Source organism: Mixophyes fleayi, chromosome 3 (genome assembly GCF_038048845.1).
Source record: "Mixophyes fleayi isolate aMixFle1 chromosome 3, aMixFle1.hap1, whole genome shotgun sequence".
In the NCBI taxonomy this organism is placed as follows: domain Eukaryota; kingdom Metazoa; phylum Chordata; class Amphibia; order Anura; family Limnodynastidae; genus Mixophyes; species Mixophyes fleayi.
Genome location: NC_134404.1, coordinates 339,395,370 through 339,421,379, shown reverse-complemented (window position 1 = coordinate 339,421,379; position 26,010 = coordinate 339,395,370). Strand labels below are relative to the sequence as shown.

Below are 26,010 nucleotides of genomic sequence, written 5' to 3'. Positions count from 1 at the left end.
TATCTCATTCTGAATTTTCAGAGGTATTTAAACGTGTAGTCCGTATACATTATGCACAGATAAACCTGTCATTTTCTCTGCACTTGCTAATTTATTTCAGGAACATGACCCAACGGGCTACATTGACAGTTGGAGGTATGCCAATGTTTTGTATAAATTTGTGTCCTTATATGGAGAGAGGCGAAGGGCAAGTGTAAGCTGATGTGGACGCAAACATGATAAAGCGATAAGTATTTTAAACTACCTAGTATCAGTTTAAAAATCTCAACCCTTGCTGAGGAGTCGCCCATGATGTTCTGTTTCAAAGTGAGCAGAATTGTGTTGTATATAAAGACGATTCTACTGCAATGGAAGGATTGTGCTCTATTTGTATTGAAATCATATTTTTAGTTTACTTCTATTTTAAGGAAATATGCCTTGATGATGTAACTTGTGTGGCTGAATCCAACCTCATCCAAATTACTGATCAGTTTGCATGAATGAATCCTTGGTCATCTAAGAAGCATAGATGACCTCATGTAAAAAAAATACTGACCTCATATAAGTCACACTGAGAATATTCTGCAGGGAGGATGTTATATTAGGGCAGTTACTGTACCTCCAAGAAGATAGACGCACATAGGTGGCTGTTTACTCCTCATGTACACCTCTGAACATGGGCGAAGCTGCAAATCTTCAGTAACCCACTGCAATCAATTTGATGAAAGCAAATTTCTAATTATAATTTACATAACCTTAGTGTCTTCAGGATAGTGGCAGAACATTTCTATACAGGCTCTATCATATGTTACAAGAAAAGAAAATGTAAAGTTTTGCCCTTAAAGTGGACCCATCATCAATGCATAGCGGGGGCAACGTTCATGAGAATGCAACCTCAACAGTTCACTAGTGCCTCACGTCTCAGTGATGTCAGCACTTCCTACTGAACCAAGTGATATATTGGTTCAGTCCACAAATTTGCTTTGTGTTTAGATGACTCAATCTACTTGAACTCATTAGAAACAATCACAACAATAAAAAACACAAATCTGTACAGTATGCTGAGTGTATGACTATATATTTAATTAATAATGATTAAGGGAAAAATCCCCGTTAAAGCACATTTCAGAGAAAGACACCTCATCTTTAGGCTTTTGGAACAGTTCATATAAATGTGTTTCCAGAAGCCATTTGTTAACGTCAGGAGACAATCTGAGAGCTCAGTGGTGATCTAGTCACTGCTCCTATAGTCCTTGTCCAACAACACACAGCTCGGAATGAGAAGCCGTCCGTCCGGCTGCTCTGGCATCTGCTAGGCTCTGGCTGGTCATAGGCTCGTTGTCCTTCCGTGCAGATTCCTCAACCCTGAAATGAGAAAAGAGGCTTACACCGAGACACTAACGAGAAATGACTTTATTGTGCTAAGCATGGAGTGTTAATCCTATTATTAGACATATACTGGGAGGTGTAATCCGGTGGCTGGAAAACTTATGCAATATGTTATTCTTTATTAAAGGAAAACACATTCCTTAGAAGTAAATATTAGGTATGGCAGACCTGTGCCTATATGAACACATTATGTTACTCTGCACCTTTCCTAAAATATGTGAAATGATTTAATGCAGAAGTAGTATCATGTATAAAATGGTTATTCCCTCTTCATACGGATTGTGCTGAATGATGAGTGCATGGCCGGGAACTTTCGGTGACCAAGGGGGAAAAAAGGACCATTTTCCACTCAAGGGCTAAAGTCACACTTGTCCATGGTCCAACCCCTGAGGGGTCTTATCTGTCTACTGTACCCTCTGTTTTTCAGGTATTATGTACTCTGGTACTGGGACAAATTTTTTCTTTTGTTAGCAGTATCGATCAAAGTTGAAGTTGTAACACGCAATAGACAACATCCTAAGTGGTGTTGGAACTATAGCTTCTGTAGCTAAACTGACCAATCCATGAGACGGTGTTAGGGCTGGCAGAAAATATCATAAACTTGTAGAACAGGAGTAGAGGTCTTCACCTATAGCAGCTGCATTTCCCGTAGAGCTGTACGCGCTCACAGGTACTCAGATGCCCTCAGGTCTTTAACTCAGAGTAGTACAAGTTTATAATATTACTGCAGCGCAGGTGAGGGCCTGATGCTAGATGGTAGCGGAGCCCAGAAACAGGCCGAGGTCAGAGGGCCATTAGCAGGCAGAAGAGTGAAGTCCAGGCAAGGGTCAGGGCCGGCAGAAAGCAACTAATCCAGAGAACAGGCAGAGGTCAGGGTCAGAGGCAATCCAACAAAATCCTGTAAGCAAGCCAAGGATCATACACAAAGAGACAATCCAAAATAGCACAGGAGCAGGAGAAATGAGCAGGTCAGCAACAGAGACTGGAAGCTATAACCGGCAGTGAGGCTCAGTCCTCACTGCCTTAAATATTGAACACACAGGGTGCCCAGCTGCCATAATCAGCACGGTGGCTGTAATAATAATACCCCAATCAGCCATGGAAGGGTGAGTTATACAGCCCTGCAAGCGCACCCGGCTGTTTGACAGCTGGCCGTCGCAGCGGCAGGGAGCACAAAGCATTCTGGTTGCTGCCTAGGCAACCAGGACGAGACAGGTGGAAGTGACGTCCCTGTCATCATTGTGACGGCCGGGACGCCCGCAGAAAAGAGTCACGAGCCGCAGCTCATGCCATTACCCCCCTTGAGGAGGGGTTGAGGCACGCCGACATCTAGGTTTCCCAGGGAATTTCCTAAAAATGTCTTTAAGAAGTTTATCAGCATGTAAATGTCTTTGTGGCACCCAAGAACGTTCTTCCGGGCTATAGCCCTTCCAATGGACCAAAAAGTGAACTTGACTTTGGACTTTTTTGGAGTTGAGGATTCTTTCAACAATGTATTCTTGGTGTCCCTTGACTGGGACGGGATTAGGCCTACGGACTTTATGTGGCCTGAATTTATGAGACCATGTAACAGCTTTGAGTAAGGAGCAATGGAAAGTATTTGGAATCTTGAGTGAGGGAGGAAGAAGATTCAGCCTGAAAGCCACAGGGTTAATCTGTCTAGTAATGACAAAGGGTCCATCTGCTTTGGTGTTTTTGGACCCTGGTCAGAACATAATAAATTTAAAGCGGGTGAGGAAGAAGACCCACCGGGCTTGTCTAGAATTGAGTTTTAGCAGATTGGATATACTGTAAATTCTTGTGATCTATGTACACCGTAATGACATGGTTCGCTCCCTCAAGCCAGTGCCGCCATTCTTCAAACGCCCATTTGACTGCCAACAACTCGCCATTACCGACATTGTAGTGGATTTCTGCAGGGGAGAATTTTCGGGGAGAAAAATGCACACGGGTGCAGTCTGTGATCGTAGGGATCTTTCTGCGAGAGAACAGCACCAGCCCCAACATCAGAAGAGTCTACTTCGATTGTGAACTGCAGATCTGAGTTAGGATGTCTGAGAACAGGCGCGGAGATAAAGGCATTCTTGACAGCCCTGAAGGACATCAATAACTGCCTGGACTTTACTGGGATCCATTGAAAAGCCACAAGGGGATATGACATATCCTAGGAACGTGACCTGGGTAACCTCAAACTCACATTTCTCCAATTTGGCGAAGAGATGATGTTGACATAGTTTGAGGAGAACCCCCCTGAACGTGCATTCGGTACAGTTCCAGTGATTTAGAATAGATCAAGATATGATTGAGGTAGACCACAACAAACTTTCCCAGAAAGTCCCGCAGTACATCGTTAATTAAATCTTGAAACACGGCGGGCACATTACATAGGCTGAAAGACATGACCAGATATTCGTAATGGCCCAAGTGGGTGTTGAAAGCCGTCTTCCACTCGTCCCCCTCTCTGATCCGAACCAAGTTGTATGCCCCTCTCAAATCAATCTTGGAGAAAATCGCTGCCTGCTTAAGCTGATCGAAAAGAACAGAGATGAGAGGCAACGGGTAGGTGTTTTTTACTGTAATTCCGTTCAGGCCCCGTTAGTCAATACATGGTCGAAGGTTTCCTTCTTTTTTAGTTACAAAAAATAAATCAGCTCCTACTGGTGATTTAGATGGTCTGATGAACCCCTTTCGTAGGTTCTCCTCCACATATTCCTCCATAACCTTGATCTCAGGAATGGATAGAGCATATAATTTCCCCTTGGGAATGAGTTCAATAAAACAATCATAGTCTCGATGAGGAGGGAGAGAATCTGCTTCCTTCTTAGAGAACACATTCAGGAACTCCTGGTAGGGTGAAGGCAGTATTTCGGAACAAGTCTGGACAACCCGGAAATGTAGGGTCAAGCACATCGATGAACAGACCATGCCCCATAGCAAGATCTCCTCACTACTCCAGTCATTTTGAGGGTTGTGGAGTTGGAGCCAAGGATGCCCTAAGATCAAGGGCACGGAGGAACAGGGGATTAAGAAGAACGAAAGAACTTTGGAATGGAGGGCTCCCACCATAAGTTGCAACGGTGGAGTTTGGGAGGAGATTCTGCCTCCAGTCAAAGGTCTACCATCCAATCCGAAGACCGTAAGTCCAGTTGTACAGAGGGAATGCCAAATGCCTTAGCAAAATCCACATCAAGGAAAGTAGCTGCTGCACCACTATCCAAGAAAGCGGGAACTGAAACGGACTTGTCTCCATAGGCAATTTTGCAGGGGGTGGGGACCAAATTTTTAGAAGAGACCATTTGGAGACCTAGGCGCACCTCTTCCTTTACACCTAGGCCAGATCTTTTCCTGCCTTGTTAGTGCAGGTACGCAGAAGGTGACCCTTACTCCCACAGTACAGACAGAGCCCCAAAGAGCATCACCTAGATCTTTCTTCTGGAGATAGGCACCCAGCTGCTTGGGCTCAGATGAGTCCTGGGGTACCAGGTAGAAGACGATGGGTATGGCGATGAGGAGGAGTCTTTTTCCACTTTTCGCTCTTTGATTCTGCGGTTGATCTTAATAACCAGCTGCATAAGTGTCTCCAGGGTAGGAAAGGAGGGATACTGGACCAAGGAGTCTTATCTGCTCCGAGAGGCCCAGACGGAATTGACTCCGTAGTTTGGGATCGTTCCACTGGCGATCGTTCCTCTGGCTATCGACCAGTGGTAGTCATTAAAACGATAGCCATCTCGCTGGTACCAGATACGTCAACAGGAATACACTGAAGGTGTATTCCCCGGCACACTGGTAATACTGACAGCTGTAAACAGTGACTGGAAACCGTGGCGACGAATGAAGAAGTCGGCAGGTAAGGATGATGTCACTTTCAAGTTATTTTTCTGGTGATTTTTATTTATCAGGGGTTCAGAGCTTGGCAGCTAGGTGGGTATTTGCACTGTTCCTGTGATAGAACCTCTGCTGTAGCCTTCTCAGGCTCATTCCGATATGTAGGGAGACAAATTTGTAGAATAATTTAATATTGGGATACAGTGTGCGTTTATTGGGAACTATCTGCAATTTGCCCCTCCTCTCCATGGTAAATTTGGCACATATCAACCTGCCTCAAATGGTGACTTTGCTGACCAAGGTGAGAAGGACAATTGTGGTTAACAACCAAGTGGAACCTGGTAGACCAGGTGCCCTACAGATTAAAAGAATAAAGAAATAACTAACATATTGAGCAGATAAGAAAATACAGGGGCAGTGTGCAGCAAAACAAGGATTACAGTGAGTGTTTGGGGTTGCTCAAGACGCCAGAAATGAGCTTATGGTGGAGGCATATCTAAAACAACAAGGACTACCAAACATGTACATCATAAGATCAAATTAGCATCAATAATATTACAGACATGTAAACATGATAAACATCATGTATAGACATGATAAACATCCAAAGTCAGATTCAGTAGACCTCCTTTAAAGCAAGTCATGGAGAATCTCTTATATTGGTTGGAGAACCATGGCTATGCTGTGAAGCAGCTTGTGGAGACTCCGAGAGGCCAAGACGCATTAGGAGTTTTTTCCCTGTTGAAAGGTTTTTGATGTAAGTATTTGCAGTCTTTACAAATTTAGAGTTTCAATAGGAACCACCACCTGTATTTCATATTATGGGTTCTCGGGTTGTGGTTATAGATAATTTCTCTACTCTTCTTTTAGATAAGGTCTTCTTTTAGGGGGAAGGAGCAAGGTCAGCAAATATTTGTAGGTTGATTCTCTGAAATGGAATTAATTGCTTGTTTCTGACAGCATACATCCGTAAATAATGAAATAGTGAAAGTGGACGACAACATCTCGGTGGTTGATCTAATGAGTGGTAAAGTCAAATCAAGTATCAATTCTTAAAAGGAGGTGCTTGGAACCAGTTGCTTAAACACTGATTATAGAAATGCAGGCCGAGCCGCCGCACCTATCGTTTGCGTATCTAGTTGAAAAGGTCATTGTTACAGCAGGCTCTATTTTCAAGGTCCACTGGCTTGTCTTATACCCAGTCAATGCCTACTCTGAAAGCTGAAATTTCTTGGTCTGCCACATCCTTGAACAAGCAGATCGTATCTAATTTATCCTCCTGGGTGTCAGTCCAACTCCAAGGTAATGCTATTTTGGTCCTCAAATCAGCAAAAACAGACTTCAATGGATTTAATTTCATACAGTAGGATTGTCATCATAAGCTGCATAGTGGCAGCAGCTCCTCTGTGATAGACAGTTCTGGATCAGGTACATTGCTCGGGCGTTGGCTAAATGGAGGGAAAACAACTTCTTGGAAAAAATGAGATGAGTCGACTGGTGTTACTTTATTTTGTCTATGGGCCAATGTTCTCTTGGATATAGTCCACTAAAGCTGGGTACACACTACACTGTTTTCGTCCAATAATTGGCTTAATCAGCCGACATACGACTGCTCGGTCAAAAGTCGGGTCAGTGTGTGCAGTGACACGATGGTCGAAATTCTGCCCAAATGGACGATTGTCGCCTCATTTGGTTGGTCGTACCGTTTAATATTTTCGTTCCAATCTCGTTTCCGCTGTGTAGTGTGTATAAACTTCCGACCGATCCACAACAGTGAGTATGAAATTACAGTCATTGCTCACGACAACATGGCTGTAAAAAGTCGCTAAAGGAACGTCCGCTCTTCCCTTTATCGTCCTAAACAAGGCTAGTGTGTATGCAGTCCAGGGCCGGACTGGCCATCTGGCACTTCTGGCAAATGCCAGAAGGGCCGATGGCTATATGGGCCGGCCCGACTCCCTCTGTCTTCTTGGTGGCTGGTTCCAGGAACCAGTCACCTCTGCTGCGCGCTCCCCAGCTCCCTCCCCCGTTATGCTGTGCAGCCAGTTACACTGGTGAGTTTACTTTTTTTTTAATTTGTTTTTTCTTTTACTGAAGAGGGGGGGTGCCGCGATTTTCGGGGGGGAGGGGGTCGCGGGGGTGCCGCGATTTTCGGGGGGAGGGGGGGTCGCGGGGGTGCCGCGATTTTCGGGGGGGTGCCCACGATTTTAGGGGGGGTCACGGGGTGCCGCGATTTTAGGGGGGGTCGCGGGGGTGCCGCGATTTTCGGGGGGGTCGCGGGGGTGCCGCGATTTTCGGGGGGGGGGGGGTCCGCGATTTTCTGGGGGGGGGGGTCGCGGGGGTGAGAGCCCGGGGTGCTGGGAAAGGGGGTGAGAGCGCCGAAGGGGGTGCTGGGAGAGGGGGTGAGAGCGCCGAAGGGGGTGCTGGGAGAGGGGGTGAGAGAGCCGTAGGGGGTGCTGGGAGAGGGGGTGAGAGAGCCGAAGGGGGTGCTGGGAGAGGGGGTGAGAGCCAGGGCATGCTGGGAGAGGGGGTGAGAGAGCCGAAGGGGGTGCTGGGAAAGGAGGTGAAAGCCGAAGGGGGTGCTGGGAAAGGGGGAGAGAGAGCTGAAGGAGGTTCTGGGAAAGGGGGAGAGAGAGCTGAAGGGGGTGCTGGGAGAGGGGGTAAGAGAGCTGAAGGGGGTGCTGGGAGAGGGGGTGAGAGAGCTGAAGGGGGTGCTGGGAGAGGGGGTGAGAGAGCTGAAGGGGGTGCTGGGAGAGGGGTGAGAGAGCTGAAGGGGGTGCTGGGAGAGGGGGTGAGAGAGCCAAAGGGGGTGCTGGGAAAGGGGGTGAGAGAGCCGAAGGGGGTGAGAGAGCCAAAGGGGAAGAGGTGCTGTGAGAGGGGTGAGAGAGCCAGGGGTTGCTAGGAGAAGGGGTGAGAGAGCCAGGGGGTGCTGGGAGAGGGGGTGAGAGCCAGGGGGTGCTGGGAGAGGGGGTGAGAGCCAGGGGGTACTGGGAGAGGGGGTGAGAGAGCCGAAGGGGGTGCTAGGAAAGGGGGTGAGAGAGCCAAATGGGAAGGGGTGCTGGGAGAGGGGGTGAGAGAGCCAGGGGGTGCTGGGAGAGGGGGTGAGAGAGCCAGGGGGTGCTGGGAGAGTGGGTGAGAGAGCCAAAGGGGAAGGGGGTTCTGGGAGAGGGGGTGAGAGAGCCAGGGGGTGCTGGGAGAGGGGGTGAGAGAGCCAAAGGGGAAGGGGATTCTGGGAGAGGGGGTGAGAGAGCCAAAGGGGAAGAGGGTGCTGGGAGAGGGGGTGAGAGAGCCAAAGGGGAAGGGGGTGCTGGGAGAGGGGGTGAGAGAGCCAAAGGGGAAGGGGGTTCTGGGAGAGGGGGTGAGAGAGCCAGGGTGGTAGGGAGTGCAGGAAGAGGAGTGAGAGAGCCGGGGGGTAGAGGGTGCAGGAAGACGTGTGAGAGAGCCAGGGGAGTAGGTGGTACAGGAAGATGTGTGAGAGACAGCGGAGAAGGTGGTGCAGGGGGTTAAGGAGAAGATGGTGCAGGGGCATAGGTAAAAGAAAGTGTAAAGGGAGAGACATCTTAAGAATGCGAATGTCAGGGATGCAGCCATCATAAAACACAAGTAGTAATAAAGAATGGAAATGCACAGAGGGGACAAGTGTTAAAAAAAATAAAAAATCAAGCCTTCATACTCCATTCACTTATATTTTCTATACCCCCACTCCTAAATTTCTGCTTCGACCACTGCCCTCTATTCCTGCTCCCCACTGCCTGTGTGAGCTGACAGCTGCTGATCCCTCCTCGCCCAGCGTGCCCAGTAGGAGAACAGAACACAGGATGCCATAATCAGGTAAGTTCATATATTTTCTCGTGTGGAATATGTTTTTAACCATCCTTTCTTGAACTGGGAACACTACAGCGTATCCAATAATGTTTAACACTATGTATTGCTCATTATTGCGCTGTAATGTTTTTTGCATATTTATCTGTACAGAGATTTTTAATTAAGAGGAAAAAACATTGCTTGTCATAAATTTTATCTGTAATTATGTCAATATATCTATTTTTGTTTGCATAGTAAATGATGTATTAAGCTGCTCTTGGGACTCACACTCAGAATCTGATATGCTGTACCAATTTTTATTTGTGAATGAGTTTTTGTCTGAGCTTTACTAATGATTTGGGGCACTACTATGGCATAATGTTATTTGGGGTCACTATTGTGGCATAATATGATTTGGAGGCACTGTTGTGACATAATATGATTTGTGGGCACTACTGTATGGTATATGTTTTGGGGGCACTACTATGCCATAATATGATTTGTGGGCACTTCTGCATGACCAAATATGAATTGAGGGTAATACTATGTGACATAATATGACCTTGGGGCACTACGATGTGGCATAATATGAACTGGGCACACTACGGTGTGGCATCATATGAACTTCTGCCAAAGGCAAGTTTTTCATTGTTGAATATGATGGGAGCCCAAAGAAGTTGCTGTATCAGGGCCCAAAATTCCTCTTGTCAGCCCTGCCTGTGAGTCAAGGGGGTAGACGTCTCCAGGTAAATAATCTAAATGTTTCCTATCTAATCAAACTGATGGATCATGATGGGTCACATCCAATTATTTCTCACCCACCTCCTCTATCCCCCTTAATTTATATACTGTGTTATTTAAAATGAATAGAAAAGACGCATATCCAATTACTGTAGTAAAACAAAAATATTTTTCTCTGACATTTTGCTGTAGATGGAAATACTTTTAATGCGGCCGTGTGAGTTCAACTGATCATTCAATAGTTAGGTTTTTTTTAGATATATGTTAGTTTTATTTCATGTGGAATGATTCATGAAAATTCTGCCATTACTATTTCATTGAGGGAAAAGGGTACCTGTTACCTATATGTGTGTGTAAGTACTCTGTTCGTAGTTGCTATTTTGTGGGAGATTTGAAAAAAGCAAAACATTGTTTCCTACAGTGGCGTCTGTATAATTGGTGGTATTGCTGTAGTATGGGGTGGCGTGCTGGTGGCAATGTTGTAGTGTGTTTGGTGCTTAGTATTGCTAATAAGTAGGAGAGGGTATTGCTATAATGTGGGGGGTGACGCTGGACGCTGTAATGTGGGGGGTGATGCCGGTTGCTGTAATGTGGGGGGTGATGCTGGACGCTGTAATGTGGGGGGTGATGCTGGACTCTGTAATGTGGGGGGTGATGCTGGACGCTGTAATGTGGGGAGTGATGCTGGACGCTGTAATGTGGGGGGTGATGCTGGACGCTGTAATGTGGGGAGTGATGCTGTAATGTGGGGGGTGATGCCGGTTGCTATAATGTGGGGGTGATTGATGTAGTATGAGTGTGTGTGGGGGGTTATTTATTGCTGTAATTTGGGTACTAATAATGTATTGTCATTGTATTTATTGATGTAATTGGGGTGCTAATAATGTAATGTTGAGGGTCATTAGGAGAAATAAATACCCCCTCCCCCCCCCCACACACACTCATACTACATCATGTTGTACTGCGCCAGCATCAGTGTGCAACAATATAGTGCATGGAGCCCACGTGGGCCTGTGTGCTTTAAATGCCAGGGCTGATTTTTAGTCCCAGTCCGGCCCTGATGCAGTCCATGGACCGCATCGATCGCATGTAAAATCGCTCTGCATAAAAAGTTGGTCGAAATTTCTGTAGTGTGTACCCAGCTTAAGACAGGATAAAAATAGTATTGTGGCTTACCAGGACTGGAAGAGGGTCTGTGCAGGTCATGGTGTTTATTCAAACTTTTATACACCAAATGGCATCGAGGTCCAAGGAAGGTTAAAGGGAGTCCACTCTATGTTTAAGTAGAGTATGACAATGGGATTGCAATGTAGCAAGATGAAATATAGGCTAGCTGGTAATTAACAGGTGATCTGTGTTGTGTGCTCACTGAGATGTAGAGCACTGGATGTTAGGTTTCGCTGTAACAAGATAATGAACCTAGGCGTGTTACTCTCACTGAGGAATGGGAGTGGGATCCCTGATGATGTAATGATTATTATTATTATTATATTTATTTATAAGGCACCACAGATTCCGTAGTGCCGGACACAAGAAGCAAGTAACAAATAGATGAGGTAATACATGTCAGCAGCACAGATGAGTGTGAGTAATGCTATGGGCACTCACACAGAGTGCAGCAAAAGACGTGACAGGACGTACGAGGGACAAGAGACAGATGTGGGACAAGAGGTAGAGAGGACCCTGCCCACGAGGGCGTACATTCTAAAGGGAGGGGTGGTGAGAGACAGTAGGACCAACTGGGAGAAGAAATTTAGATGGCAGACGAGGAAGATGATACAAAACTTAATCAATAAATAATAAGCAGGTAATATATGTAGCACATAGCAATTAGCATGGATCAGTGCAATACCAAAATACATATACAATGTACAAAAGAAGAACAGTTTAACATGAATACACTATTAAGAGAAAAAGACAGGTAATACCTTGACACAATTATATAAAGTAAAATTATGACATTAAGTGAAATGGGAGTACTATAAAACAATGCATAAATCAGGTTCTCTGGAGAGCAAAGAATAGCAGAACTGCTTGCAAAACCTGGCACTGGAGCTTACAGCCACAGTAGAGGCAGTCAATCTGTGTATGTTAACAGCAGGAGGCAGAGTGCGACAACCGTTCAATGTCATGGCAAGAGACCCGATGGTAACTTGTCCATGGCAGGAAGAACTTAAGGGGCACTGCAGGAGACACTGCCAATGTTGGGTGAGAGTGTAGATAACAGAACGGTGCTTAACGCTCTATTAGGCCCACAAGCGGCAGGCTGCAGGTTATACTGACTCTGGTTTAGGGATCCAGATGGTTTGGGAAGCAGGATATTTATATGTGTGAGGAGCTCTCAGTTGTGGGTAAATGAAGGCCGGATTACAATGCAGGCTAATAGAGTAGGCATTAGGTATAGAATTGGGTGTTATATGCTTCAGGCAGGCAGACAAGCTATCGGGTTCTGCAGTGGAGATTCGGGTTCTGCAGTGGAGAACTTATGATCATTTGCAAGAAAAGTGCGATCCACTGGAATCTTGTTCACTGTTGCACCCGGTTGATAAGTCTTCTGTCGGCAGCAAGATGAGGCGAGTGTCCGAGCAAGCTGGCACTCCCATGTGATTTTCACAGTAGGTGATGCTAGTCTGGAGTTAATGAAGGTCTCACAATCCTCAGAGAAACAGGTGATCGTGTAGGCTGAATGCTTTTGTAAATTAAATGTCCTTTTGACTCAACAGAAATGCTGACTTCCCTTATAAGCCACACTACTTCCGTATTATAGCTGAGATTAATTTAATATAGTTTAGGGTGAGCTCCACAGACCCAGCAATCACTGACCAATGGGAGCAAATGGTGTTGTTTAAGTCGTTCCAGATGACGGACCACCCGTGTCTGTAGCCATAGGTGCCCAATCTGCTGATAGATCAATAAATAGAAGGCAGAGGTTATCGGCCTTGAGTAGACTCTCTCCAGGGTATATAAAATTGTTAGAATGTGGCAAGGGTTGGCCTCCATGCAGATCATCTGAGGAGGCTTAGTGGCTGCATGACATGCCAGTTTACTCGCTTGTAAGAACATTGCAGATGTCCGAATAAGACCCAAGATCTGTGCCTTAACACTACAAGAGAGACACTTACAGTGGGTTTAAGGGTGTTTAGACGAGATAACTGCAATGGTTATGGATCAAGGGGTTATGAAGTCAGAGCTCATTGAAGATGCGTCTTCTCACCTCAACTGCCCCTAAATAGATAAACATCAAATTAAACATGCTACATATCTACAATTGTTCCTTAGATACATTTTATAGTAAACCAAAAATGTCCTCAGAGGTGTATCTGTCCATTAAGGTTCGCTTATGAGCGGGCCCAGCAAATGCGAATATACAACTGCCTCGTATATTCATAGGGACTTGACAACAATATACTTTTGGGAACTGTCCACATAAAATCACTCTGCACCTACTTCTGCTGGAATGTGGTACTAGCTGGAAATGTTCATGGTAGAAAAAGTAAAAAAGTCACTTGTCAAGTTCCTGGGTGGTAGAAAAATGTGTAATATTGAAAGTAGAGGATGACTCATGGCTACTAGCACCTGGAAAAATAATTAGACATTTGTAGGGAGTAAGCGGCTTTGAGACTGCCCACAAACTACACACCCATAAATGCACTCACAGTATGTGAGGCATAGAGAGTATATCCCCTTTTCGTTATTATACCACTGGTCAATGTTCCACCTTGGAGAATTTTTATAGCAAGTTAATATTCCAACTACACAACTTAACATCAATGTCACAGTGCTGGTTGCTTCCAGGAGAGAACCTCTTGGCTGGGGTAGGTATCAGAGAAACACCACGGCCGGCCAAGCCGCTTAGTCCTGAGAGGATGGGTGATGAGTGACAAAGGTGAAGTTGATGGGTTGGAGACTGCAGAATCATGACAGAAGAAACCAGCAATAAACCGGCAAACAAAACAAGACTCTTGAAGCACCAGCAGAGAAATAAAATTCCAACGTTGCTGCTACAATGTTTGGTAGGAGTCAGGGTCTTATAAAGGCTGCATACAGGTGAGGTCTCTTAGTCGTAATTGACTTTACCTGGTGCTGAGTGCAGTAACTTAAAAGGAATGTGCAGTTGTCAGTGTTGATGATACACTGCCATCTGTCGTCTGTAGCTGATATTGTGGTGGATCCTCACAACCATGAGTTGGATTACCTAGATTCTCTTTTGTTTTTCGCTTTTTAATTGAAGCCCAAGTTGTGGTGCTTCCAATCACCCAATACGGTGACTGTGCGGGGGGCTTGGGACTTTGAACCCTTCTCTAAAGGGAAAGGACCCTGTTCCTCCCCATCCCAAGGAGCCTAAAGGAATCTGAGAGGGCCAAGGGTCCTTAGGAAAACTTTCGCCAAAGCTACAGAGGGACTCTTGACATCCCTGGCCTCCAGAGCCAAAAGGCCTCTTAGGAGGCGCAGGTCTTCAGGCCCACCTCGGACTAGAGGACTAGGTGACGGCCCATTGCCTACACCGGCCGCCTTTAAATCCTACTGCATATAAAGGCATCTACACCTGATTATAGCCAACAGGCTGAGTAGTGACTACAGAGTCGGTTGATGCAGAAAGCTAGAATACATCAGCATTACCCCCTCTCTCTGTGTTGTTAATAGGTGTATCGGGGCCTGTATCTATGGTTGGCAAACATGTGGAGAGAACACACTATGTGCTTATAGACTCCTAGATGTAAATCTGGTCCATTGTATTGTACTGTATATACTACATAAATATAGTTGACTTCTTTTATTTTACCTTTTAACTACGAGGTAGATACATGCCTTTCCTTGTGGTTAGTGAAATAATGATCTTGTGGTATAGTGGTGAAGGACAATCAGTTATTGTCGGTTATAAAATCAAGCAGTCTTGTCCAGTGTCGGACTGGGACATGAAGGGCCCACCGGGGGAAATGCAGCGGTAGGGGCCCACTACAATGGGGTGTGGCCAACTGTAAGAGGGGTTGTGGTCAGTCATTAAAGGGGATGGGGTCAGGCCATGGAGGACAACGTATAGCACCTTAGTATGATCCATAAAGAAAAAGAGGACATTTGCAGTGAGGAGCCGCGAAGGAAAAGACAGAAGAGAAGAAAGAAGTCAATAGGAAAGTAAGTGAAGGGGAGCAAATGCAGCATGGAGGGCACTGTGTGAAACAGGGGAGACAGGGAAAGGGGAGGGATGAATTGAATACAATCAATCATCATCAGCTATTTGTGTGCTGTCCATTCTTTGTGGTTAGTGTTCTCTCCCCTCATAGTGTACACAGAAAACAAATGCTATACTACAGTACTAGAGATCAACCATTCATCATATGAAAACCACAATATAAGGGTATAGACTAAAAATTAATATATCCATGAAGCACTATGGAGACCACAAAATTATTAGCATAAAAATATATGCACATTTAAAATATTACATAAATCTAATTACACTCTAGACACTGGCAAATAAAAACAGGACTCTAAAAAATGATCTACCCACAAAATGTACACTCAATAATAATCCAATGCCACTACAAAGGACAAAAGCAAAACATTAATATTAAAGCATATAGCAGATGCAATCCTATAAGGACCTAACTGTCTGAATGTGTTTTATTCTGATTAAGATATGCTTCTATAGGGAATAGAGTCCCACAATTGATTGAAAACAAATAAACATGGAACATGATATAAACAGTGAATTTGGTTACTAGTTTATTAGGAATCCATTCATTGGTCAGCTGCAATAGGATCCTTTTATAGAGGCACTGAAGACGTATATTGCAATGAAGCCATTCTAATTTATCTCCCTCCCTCCGAGGTCACACAGTGGAGAGCTCTAGAGAAGTTTGCACGATTTATTACTTACTGATTACACGGACTCACACTGCAGTTAGGATGGCAACTTTATGACTACAGGACGCCTGCAACTACAGCAGAAGGAGTAATCTGAGATCTGTGTCACTGTGAAGCATTTCTGCCTCTCTCTGTCTCAGGAGCAGGAAGTGTTCTCACGTGCTGGCTGTAGGCAGGGATTAGTTTGACAGTCTCCGTTTCATATGTAGACTGACCGCAACTCGGTAATTCTCTGCTCTGCCTCACCAACAAAGAGGGCGGGGTTATCAGGCAACAGGGCCTCCCGGGGGATACCCCGGCTCCCCGGCAGGCCAGTCCGACACTGGTCTTGTCCAATGAAAAGAAATTAAAGGTCCTCACAATTCTAAATTCTACAGAGCATCAGAACCATTTATACATCATAGTATTCAGAGATCTGTAAATAGATTTATATGAGTACTCGAGATAGAATTGATAAAAAAACACGATGCACATCTCAACTTCCAGCTATCCTCTCTGTACTGTCCTTATTCAACCAATTGTGTTTATTCCTCAGCCATATTTATTGGTCTCCATATATCTAGACACGTTGACTGATTTAAACATCCTACCAGGGAACAGATTTTCAAACTGACTGATGTTTGGGTTTCTTGGATTCATGTTGATAGACAGATGGGCCCCAAATGTGCAACATATGATTCATGCATTTTTTAAAGCACCATCAGATTTGGCATTTATCAACTTCAAAAATATATAATGATTGTCACCTTCACAGCAACACTACACAAAATCAGCTTCATAAAAAACCCTCTAAAAATATATGTATGTATGCAGAGGAATAAAGTGAAGATATCAACATATAATAGGTTAATATATTTGTTTATCCATATTATCATGTCAAAATCTGCAGAGGTGTAGTCTTATTTTGTCTGGCACAGAACAAGATCAATTATCACAAGTTGCAACAAGTTGCTGTATGAAAGAGGAGTGCTACACAATAAGGATGCTACAACAAGGATTTTAATGCAAGAACAACATAAGTGTCCTGCCAGGATTAGGCTCTGCTTTTCTTCAAGAGGAAAAACTAAACACATGCAGGGAGCGGCAATTGCACCTCGCAGCAAACGCCCATCACTGTCTGCAGCAAAATCTCTACAGAAGAAAATCATCCCTGTGCTATTTATACTTGTTACTGATACAGGACACATTTCAAAATAGGTTTCATTAGGGCCTAAAGTTTGTTTATCCTGTCTAGAAATAAAAATATTTGCTACTACTGGTCTCTCCTCCTAGATTTCTGATATCAGTCATATAATCCTCACACAATAAAAAAGCTTGGCGGCATGGTCTAGTGGCAAGGGATATGTATGACATAATGGGAAGGCGGGGGGGGGGGGAGGGTCGTGACATCATTTGGAGAATATAATCATGTCCAGAAAGAACCAAGAACATGCCAGAGAGCAGGTGAAGAGATGGTATACCTAAACCCAAGACTTTGCAGTTTTAGTTTGTTTGTGTTTTGGGCAATAACCTTTAAATTACCAGTTTGTAAATATGGTAGCATCATCGCTCAGCGGGGAAAGCGGGGCCATAATGATGCATTAAAGCCACAGCAATTATACAGGGGAGAGGTGAGATCCAGGAGAATGGTCTAGTTTCCCAAGAATCCAGGAGGATTCTCAAAATTCATGAGTCTTCCAAACATTCCGGAAGAGTTTGCAAGTATGGTAATAACAAAACTTTGCTATCTTGATATGGTTAAACTATAATATTACTGATTACATTCCCTTCAACAGATATTTCAAAGACAACAGTGAAGTTTTACATGGGGGTGACAGGACCCCTTTAAAATAAAATACTGTCTTGTGTCTGTATACACTATGTCATCATAAAGTAAACTTAGAGTGAGATGATCAGTAGTATTCTCTGTGCAGCAAAATATCTTTGAATTTATGGAATACACGCAGATACATATAATGTTGAACTTCAGACACCGTTAGATCAGCAGACCAATGCCCTTCCTCCTTCCACCCCTTGCCCTCCAATCTACTGATTGACTTTGAGAGAAATTAGCATGGCTATAAAATAGTCGCTCACTTTTACAATGCAGACCCCAAGGAACATAAAATTTGTCATTACCCAATACATTGATTCACAAACATACTAAAACTATGTCAGGAAACGTAAAACACAAGTAAGTGTTTATCAGCAAATTTGCATATGAAAGCAACAAAGGCATATGTGGGTGATATGTCAAAAGTACAGGTGGCCCTTAAAATGAGCTCCGAGCTCTAAACGATAGGGCGACGTGGATATATAACGCTATATAAATAATTAGAAATATTTATTCACGTCAAAGTAGACCAAGCTCTTCTTAGGGAAAACCTGATTAGCAGATTTCATTTTCAAGAACCTTTTTTTCTCCTTTGATATTACTGAAAACAATAATCCCCCCAGCCTGTCGTGAATAATTCAGACTTTTTGTCATCACATCAATTTACTTTAATTATATCACTCTAGAAGACTGGATTAAGAAATTGGAAAAAGTTAAATGGATTAGCATGACAGTACTTGCAGAAATCCTCTTCCCTAACCAGCCATCAATCTCAATGTAAAGTCATTTTATTGGCACAAACTATTGTATTGTTAGAGAGCTGGGAATGCAGATATTCTAAGTAGGCTTGGCTATAGTTTATGCCAGTGAGAACAGTCAGAACAATAATGTCTACTGTTCAATTTCTAGAAACAAATAGTTCTATTCTTTGAGTTGAATATTTATGGGGATATAGCTCTGTGTATTTTGTTCTGCATGGATTTCACGGGTCCACAAATGTACAGTTAGGCCGAAACATATGATCATCACCATCATCATTTATTTATATAGCGCCACCAATTCCGCAGCGCTGTACAGAGAACTCACTCACATCAGTCCCTGCCCCATTGGAGCTTACAGTCTAAATTCCCTAATATAGACACACACTCACACACAGACAGACAGAGAGGGAGACAGACAGAGACAAAGAGACTAGGGTCAATTTTGATAGCAGCCAATTAACCTACCAGTATGGAGTGTGGGAGGAAACCGGAGCACCTGGAGGAAACCCACGCAAACACAGGGAGAACATACAAACTCCACACAGATAAGGTCATGGTCGGGAATCGAACTCATGACCCCAGTGCTGTGAGGCAGAAGTGCTAACCACTAGGCCACAACTATTTTAGGTACTTCTTGATTAAGGTCAGAGCACCTATTGAAATCATTCTTCATCTGTTGCACATCTGCATGTAGCCAGTTTTGAAGTGGGTGAGACTTAAACAATATGCAGCCAGATCAGTAGAACGTTCACAACAGAGTATTTCAGGAAATGAGTGTGCTGATCTTGTGGGAGGCAGGGTCCTGTCCCCTTGTGTGAACTGGTAAGTATGTACAAGGCTGCATATAACAGGGACAGTGTAATGATGTGAGGAGGGGAATTGAGGTCAGAGGGAAATCAGGAATAGACAGCACAAAAAAATTGTACTGTTGGGTCTATTCTGATTACTACATGCTTCCAGAAAATATTTGTAGAAAATAAAGTGAAAATAACCCTGTTTTATATTTCTTTATCAGTACAGTAACACTGAATATAACTTCTTAATTAGTATGCCTATTTTAGAAACTTTGGACCTGTATACAGCATGGAACAGGTTAAAAGAACAGTATAGCAATTTGTTATACGAAATAAAAAGAATAATAAAAGCAAATATTATCTTGCAAAGTAAATCCATAAACAGCACTGCCTTCATAAGTCATTTCTAAGTAATGGAACTCATGGATTTGCTCAAAATTCTGTATCTTTCTTACACTGCTTCTATGTATTTAACATTGAAGTGTTCTAACCGTTTACTTACAGAGGCTAAAGCCACAACAAAAACATTTGAACTGCATCTATTTTAAAAATTCTGATACAATATTCAAACAAATTCTGTTAGAACATCAACAAATCTTCCATATACTCCAGGGAATCCGTCACTAGTTTATTGCCTTAGCAAGAAATTTACTATCTGGGTCACCTGACTTTCTGTGTACACTAGCACGGACATGTCAACATGATGGCAATGAAGAATCTCTAAGGGTATAGGACATCATAGAACAGCCTCTGGTATAATTAAACAGAACACAACAGTATAAGATGCGGGCACAAATTTGGACCCTCTTTTGAATGCTAATCCCTGTGGCTGTCACATCTCTTGCAACTCCTGCAGTCACATCCCAGAAAAAAATTATTTTACACTTCAATTAAAGTTCACAAAGTTCATAGCCTCTTTGTGAATAGAAATGTGCAAATTTGGGGTACCAAGGAAATCGGCTTCACTCATACTGTGCTATGAAGTGACCACAGGAAAGATCGAAGTAAATCAATACAACTACTTTCATGTCCTGGCCAGTTCAACACAAAATGTTTTTAGGTATAGGAGAAACCAACATATGACTCATAGTAAACTACATAAGCAATGCCACAACCTTTTACACTGTAAAAGAGGGGCATAAATATTTCTTACCCAATTTTCTGAAGAGCTGAATCACTGACAGCAGAAGCAGAGATAGATGTTGGAAGACGTAGTTGAACTTTTGGCCTCCGGTCAGAGTAACTCCTTCGGACAAAAGGTTGAGGGTTTGCAGCACTCGTTGCAACTCTTCTCTGCTGATCCCCATACTGACAACTAGAGAAAGTTTGCCTCAACACAGGACTTGAAACCTTGTTAGAAGCAGTTTCCAGAATACTTGTGCATGGTGAAGATGGAGGCTTGGCTTCAAATAAAGAAGAAGATGATGGGCAAAATATTGATTGTGCATTGCCAATCATTTTTGAGGGAGGCTGTTGATCATCAGAACTTCGTCTTAATCCCTTATGTGTAGAGGATGGAGAGACCGGGGGAGAAGGTGTGAATCGAGAAGGTGAGCTAGGTTCAAAACGGTTGCTTGGAGGGCTTGGTAGCCTGTGTTGATTTGGTGGACTTTGTCTTTGTACTTGTGGAGGGCTTGGTAGCCTACGTTGACTTGGTGGACTTTGTCTTTGTACTTGTGGAGGACTTGGCAGTCTACGTTGACTTGGTGGACTTTGTCTTTGCACTTGTGGAGGGCTTGGTAGCCTACGTTGACTAGGTGGACTTTGTTGTTTTCGTATTTGAGGAGGGCTTTCCAACTTTCGTTGGGATGGGGGGTTAGGTTGTTTCTTTTGAGTGGGTGGACTTTGTTGTCTGGGAGTACTTGTAGGGCTGATGTTTTTCTGCAGTGGTGGAGGCCTAGGTACATGAGAATACGTTTTATTTATAGCCTTATTGGTTGGTGGGCTTGTTAGTTTTCTCTCTGTTGGTTCAGATGAAGCTGTGGCTCTTGTTGGAGAAGTTCTTCTAAGTGTCATAGGAATTTTCTCATTTTTAGGTAATATGGGAGAACTTTGCTTTGGTTTAAGCATGGAGGCAGGCGTATATGGTTTAGCAATATCTGCATCAGGGTTCAACCTCACCACTTCCCCTTCGCCTGGATTCTGTAAATGGATTATTTTATGTGACTGTTTGTACAAATGAGCTGCCTGCTCTATTTCATGCTTTCTCTGAATCTCCAAACCTCGATGGTTATCTATGTGTTGCTGGCCAGATTCCAAAGAGTATTTTCTAAGTTCAAGAACTGGCTCTTTTTTCCAAATAGGGTTATCTGCTGATGTGTATGTATCCGTAGCATTTTTGCTTGGTAACAAGTTTTTTATGTTTATTGATGTTTTTATTTTTTGAGACATAAATGTCTTCTTCATAGGGCAAGTTAAGTTGCTATTTTTCTCATGTTCATTAGTTTGGAGCACGTTGTAGGAATCATCCATAAGTATTTCAAGAGGAGGAGGAGGAAAGTTCTCAAAGTCTTCAGTCCCAGATTCAGTTGTGCCTATATTGATATCATTTTGAGATATTAAAGCTGGAAAGGGAGAAATAAGTGTACTTGTACTGAGATGGGTACTTGTACTTGCAGGATTCTCATCTTCTGTTGATAGTATATGACTTTTGTTATCTAGAGGTTGTAACCCTTTACAGGCAGGAATTGTGGGGGGGAGGACCGGAACTCCAAATTTTCTAACACATCTAAGTGGCCCCAATGCTTTCACACTTGTTATTTTTAGAGAATCATCTGCTGGACTGAATGTTTGAATAAGTTTCCGAACAGACTTACGAGGAGAAACACTTATACTCTCAATTTTTCTTTCGATCGAAGTAGGATTATCTTCTTTTTTGGGGTCTTTTGAATGTAATGCTGTTCTTAACATCTTACTATTTTGGTTGCCATTTGAGTCCTTTGCTGTATCTTTATCAAGCTTCCTCATAGTAACTCTTTCCTGGCTAGGCAAAATATTGAAACTTTTATCAAGACACGCCTTTAGTTTGCTAGTTGCGGTAGTATTACTCAAGATAATGCTACCGGTATGCGAAAAGGATTTAACAGTAGGGTTTTCTGGTGTTTCTTTGTTTTTAGCTCCATTTAATGAGTACAACTGTTCCAGCTTTTTGTTAAGTTCTTTTTGTGTCCTCTGAAGTTCTAACAGGGTTGGATCCTCACCCTGGCTTCTAAGTGATTCAGCAGATCTAGACCTTCTGTGCTTAGCAGATGTTCGGTTGCTCCCATCTGCTGTACTAGGCCTCACTACTTCTGAGTTCACTTCTTCTCTGGTCCACACATTACTGCATGATTTGCCAGGGACAAACTTGATCTTTTCACTTATAGCTTCTTTCATTTTCAACGTCATTGCCTCATTGTCTGGGTTTTCTAACCATTTGGATGACACTTTATATCCACATGTGCCCGCTGGAGATGTTAGAGGCCTCTGAGGCAAGGTAATTTGACTTGTTACACTTTTGCTATCTTCACTTTCATCATAGCTCTCGTCACTGCTTGTTAATTCTTCTGATTCCTGATCATTGGTGCCATCTTGCTCTAGAGTTGTAGAAGCCAGTGAGCTTGTTGAAAGACTGCTTGTCAAGCTGGTTTGTTTAGAAACTCTTGGATTGCTTAATTGTTCCTGAGATGAGTGCTTAACACTTTCTTTTAGGTCAGGCATGCTTTTTACATCTACATCAGGTTCATGTATCTTGTTCTTATCGATTGACAATTGCAGTTCTGATATTCTTGCACTTCTTTCCAAACATACCTGTCCAGATGAGTCGATGCTTGCCTGTCTTCCCATTTTATCAGGGGTTCTATATCCTCTGATAGATTCGCTATCACCACCAATTCCACTGTCCTCAGAATAAAGAGGTAAATCGTTGGGATGGGGTTTTGGAGAACTAGCTGCTAAATCTTCCAACGATTTGATCATCTTCAGCAGGCTTTCATCATGGTGTTCCTTCTGTTTCAGCTTTTCCTGAAATTTGTCGACAGCTGATTGTAAGAAACTGCAGGTTTCCTGCAAGGCATTTGTGGTCAGGGAAGATACAGTGCAGTTTAAGGATTGCATTTTGTTAACTGTATACTGCAACAACTGTTGCAAAAGATCTGGTTGTTCAGTAGGATCTCCTTTTCCAAGAGGCCACGTAAGGTTGCTCCCCACATCTTTCAAAAGTTTTTCTCCATCTTCTGCAATTTCTCCTAAGCATTGATCAATTTCATCAAATCTCAGGGCCATGAAGCTAATCATCTGCTGCAGGATAAGATGGGTCTGGGTTGCCTGATTTGCCATAGAAATGACAGCTTCATATTTTGACAGATTAGGGTTTAGGAAAGCATAAGCATCCTGATGAGCCTTGACAAGCTTTTCTGGGAAATCAACTTTCTTTTGTACCTCAGGAAAAACTATTTGGTTTGGTTTTGCACGTCGACCGTGTTTAAGAGACCTTTTTGATTTCCTACTTCTCCTGGGATTGCCCTCTTGTTGCACCGAGATGGGCAGCTCCTGCTCTGGACCAGTTGAGCTCTGTTTCCTTACATTTCTTCTCTTTTGGTAAGATAAATTAATCATTCCTTCATTAGCGGTCCCATGTTTTTCATAGTTCTCTTGTTTATCGGAAACAGGACCTTTCCTAGAAAGTCCATCGAGGACATCAGGAAGATCTTTCTCCAAATTACTATATTGGTGGTGACATTCTTGCAATTTGTCTTTCTGCTTGCTTTCTTCATTTGGGATGTAACAGCCTGGGCTTTTACCATCCGATAAAGGGATTGTAATTCCGTTATTATCATGATTGGGTGGAAGGATGGCTTTGTTTTTCTTTAATGGTTTAGCTGCATTCTTTGCAATAATTTGGATGATTCCACTATGAGAAGGCGAGCAACCCATCCTATGACTCTATACATAAATGTTTAATAAACAAATAAATACTCCTTACATTTTGGCTTGTTCCAGGAATCTGATGCCCCCAGGTAATATTCCATTGTCTCAGTGGTCAAAATAGAGAATATATTGCGATGTAAGATGGTTCTCGGCAGCTGCAAACTAGCATAATAGCTCTGTGGGATATAGATAGAAGTCTTTCAGTGTGTCTACCTTCCATTGACAGATGTCTTGTGCAAATAGGATTTAGAGCTTACTAGATTAACCATACTTTATCCGATGAGCAGCAATATTTTAGTGGAAGAAACAACCTGACGCTTACAGTGTTCCAGCACTTGTCACAAAGTTTGCGGTTAAGGCAAGACATCAAAGTGTGCTACTTCGGAACTTGGGACTATTTAAACAACTTCTGAAAATGGATTTTACTCCCAACAAAAATTTTATTTTTTAAGCCACAAATAATAAAGGATACATATAAAATGAAGCACATTTATTACAACCAAAGCAAAGCACTACAGTAAATAATTGAAAACTATCAATTGCAAAGTTTACCCTTTAGTGACAGCATTTACATTTCCACTTGATATATAAACAGACAATAATGTTTAAAACATATCCAGATAACTGAAACATGACTGTGCATGGATGGGACACTAAAAAGAGATTAGCATGTTTTAAAAGGGTTAGTATATTTTCAAAACAATATATCCTGTGTCTGTGAAATGCCTTATTTGAATGTATTATAAAGTTACAAATGTTGTCTTTGCCAATCAGAGGAAAGTATGTGACCGTCATGTATAATTCCTGGATCTGATAGAATATGTCACAGAAGGACAAGGCTTAACTATGTTGGAAACCATTATTCTTCCAATAAAGCTTTTTTTTATGTTTTTATGTTTAAAGATTTTAAAATAGCTTTTGCTATTTTTTAATATTTTATCTATTTTTAACTTTTTTGAATTTTTTTTTCTAACAAATTGGACTAAACGTCCAAGGGGTATATTTACTACACTGCGGGTTTGAAACATTACAGATGTTGCCTATAGCAAACAATCAGATTCTAGTTATTTAGTACATTCTACAAAATGACAACTATAATCCGATTGGTTGATACAGGTATCATATCCACTTTTTCAAACCTGCAGTTTAGTAAATATACCCCCGAGTCTGGGCTTGCATTTTCACGATCATGCGTATACAGGCAGAGATTGGCGTGGTGAAGTGTTAAATTAACACTTAGAAATGCTCAGCCAACCTTGTGAGATTTTATTGATGGATTGCAACAATAAGAGATTTTTTATCTTTACTTATTGATGCATTTTTGATAAATGTACCACTGTATCCAACCACATGCCTTTCCAATAATTCAGTGGGAGCCTTTTTGTCAGTAGAAAGCTCCAATATGGACAGGGCATAACAAACCCTGCCCCAAGTCCTGGGGGAAAACAGGAAGAGAGAAACAAAGAAAGAGAAAATAGTTAAAGGGAAAGAAAAACCAGAGAAAGAGAAAAACAATTAAGTAAATTACATTCACTTTAATCCATGTAAGGGCATGTTGAGCATTTAAATATATTATTTTCTACTGATAAAAATAGCCCTTCAACTTTTTTAACATGTTATTAGAGATTTAATGTAGCGTGATGTGTCTTGGAAACATCCAGAGACATGTTGCATTAATGTTATGGCAGGAATCTCCGCTTACACCCTATAGCGGCGATTATTATTGTAATGGCTGGCAATGTGCATAGCCGGGCATCGTGGTGATGTCCGCACAGTTCATTGCCAGCAATTGAACCTCCCCATGGAATGTTTTGCAAAACTTATTTAAATGAATGCTTATCTTTTTCTTTTGGTATGGGTGCCACTGTAGCGCAGCAGCGCTGCTTCCTCACTTGAACCGCTGTCTTCAAATGTTTTGGATGAGCGAATCATAACTTGGACCAGGCACTGGGAGGTTTGAAAAAAGTGGTTCAAGTGGAAGGGGCGTAGCAATCTACAGTGATGCCCGTGTAATTAACAAATACCTTTTTTTAAAAAAAACCAATATTTTTAATGCTTCTGATATGGTAACAATATATGATAATGGCATTAACAGAGCAGGAAGTACTGTCTGGATTCTTGATAAATAGGC

The 26,010-nt window shown here is 42.7% G+C and overlaps 1 protein-coding gene across 1 annotated transcript; it reads right to left on the bottom strand.

The window, feature by feature from the left end:
- Positions 1-1,041: 1,041 nt before the first annotated feature.
- On the bottom strand, positions 1,042-24,250 carry PCARE (photoreceptor cilium actin regulator). The gene is made up of 2 exons (XM_075204382.1): positions 20,125-24,250; positions 1,042-1,344 (listed from the first exon to the last, which is right to left on the bottom strand). Exons 1-2 carry the CDS (start codon positions 23,883-23,885, stop codon positions 1,224-1,226), a joined length of 3,882 nt encoding a protein of 1,293 aa, XP_075060483.1. The 5' UTR covers positions 23,886-24,250; the 3' UTR covers positions 1,042-1,223.
- Between the last annotated feature and the right edge of the window lie 1,760 nt (positions 24,251-26,010).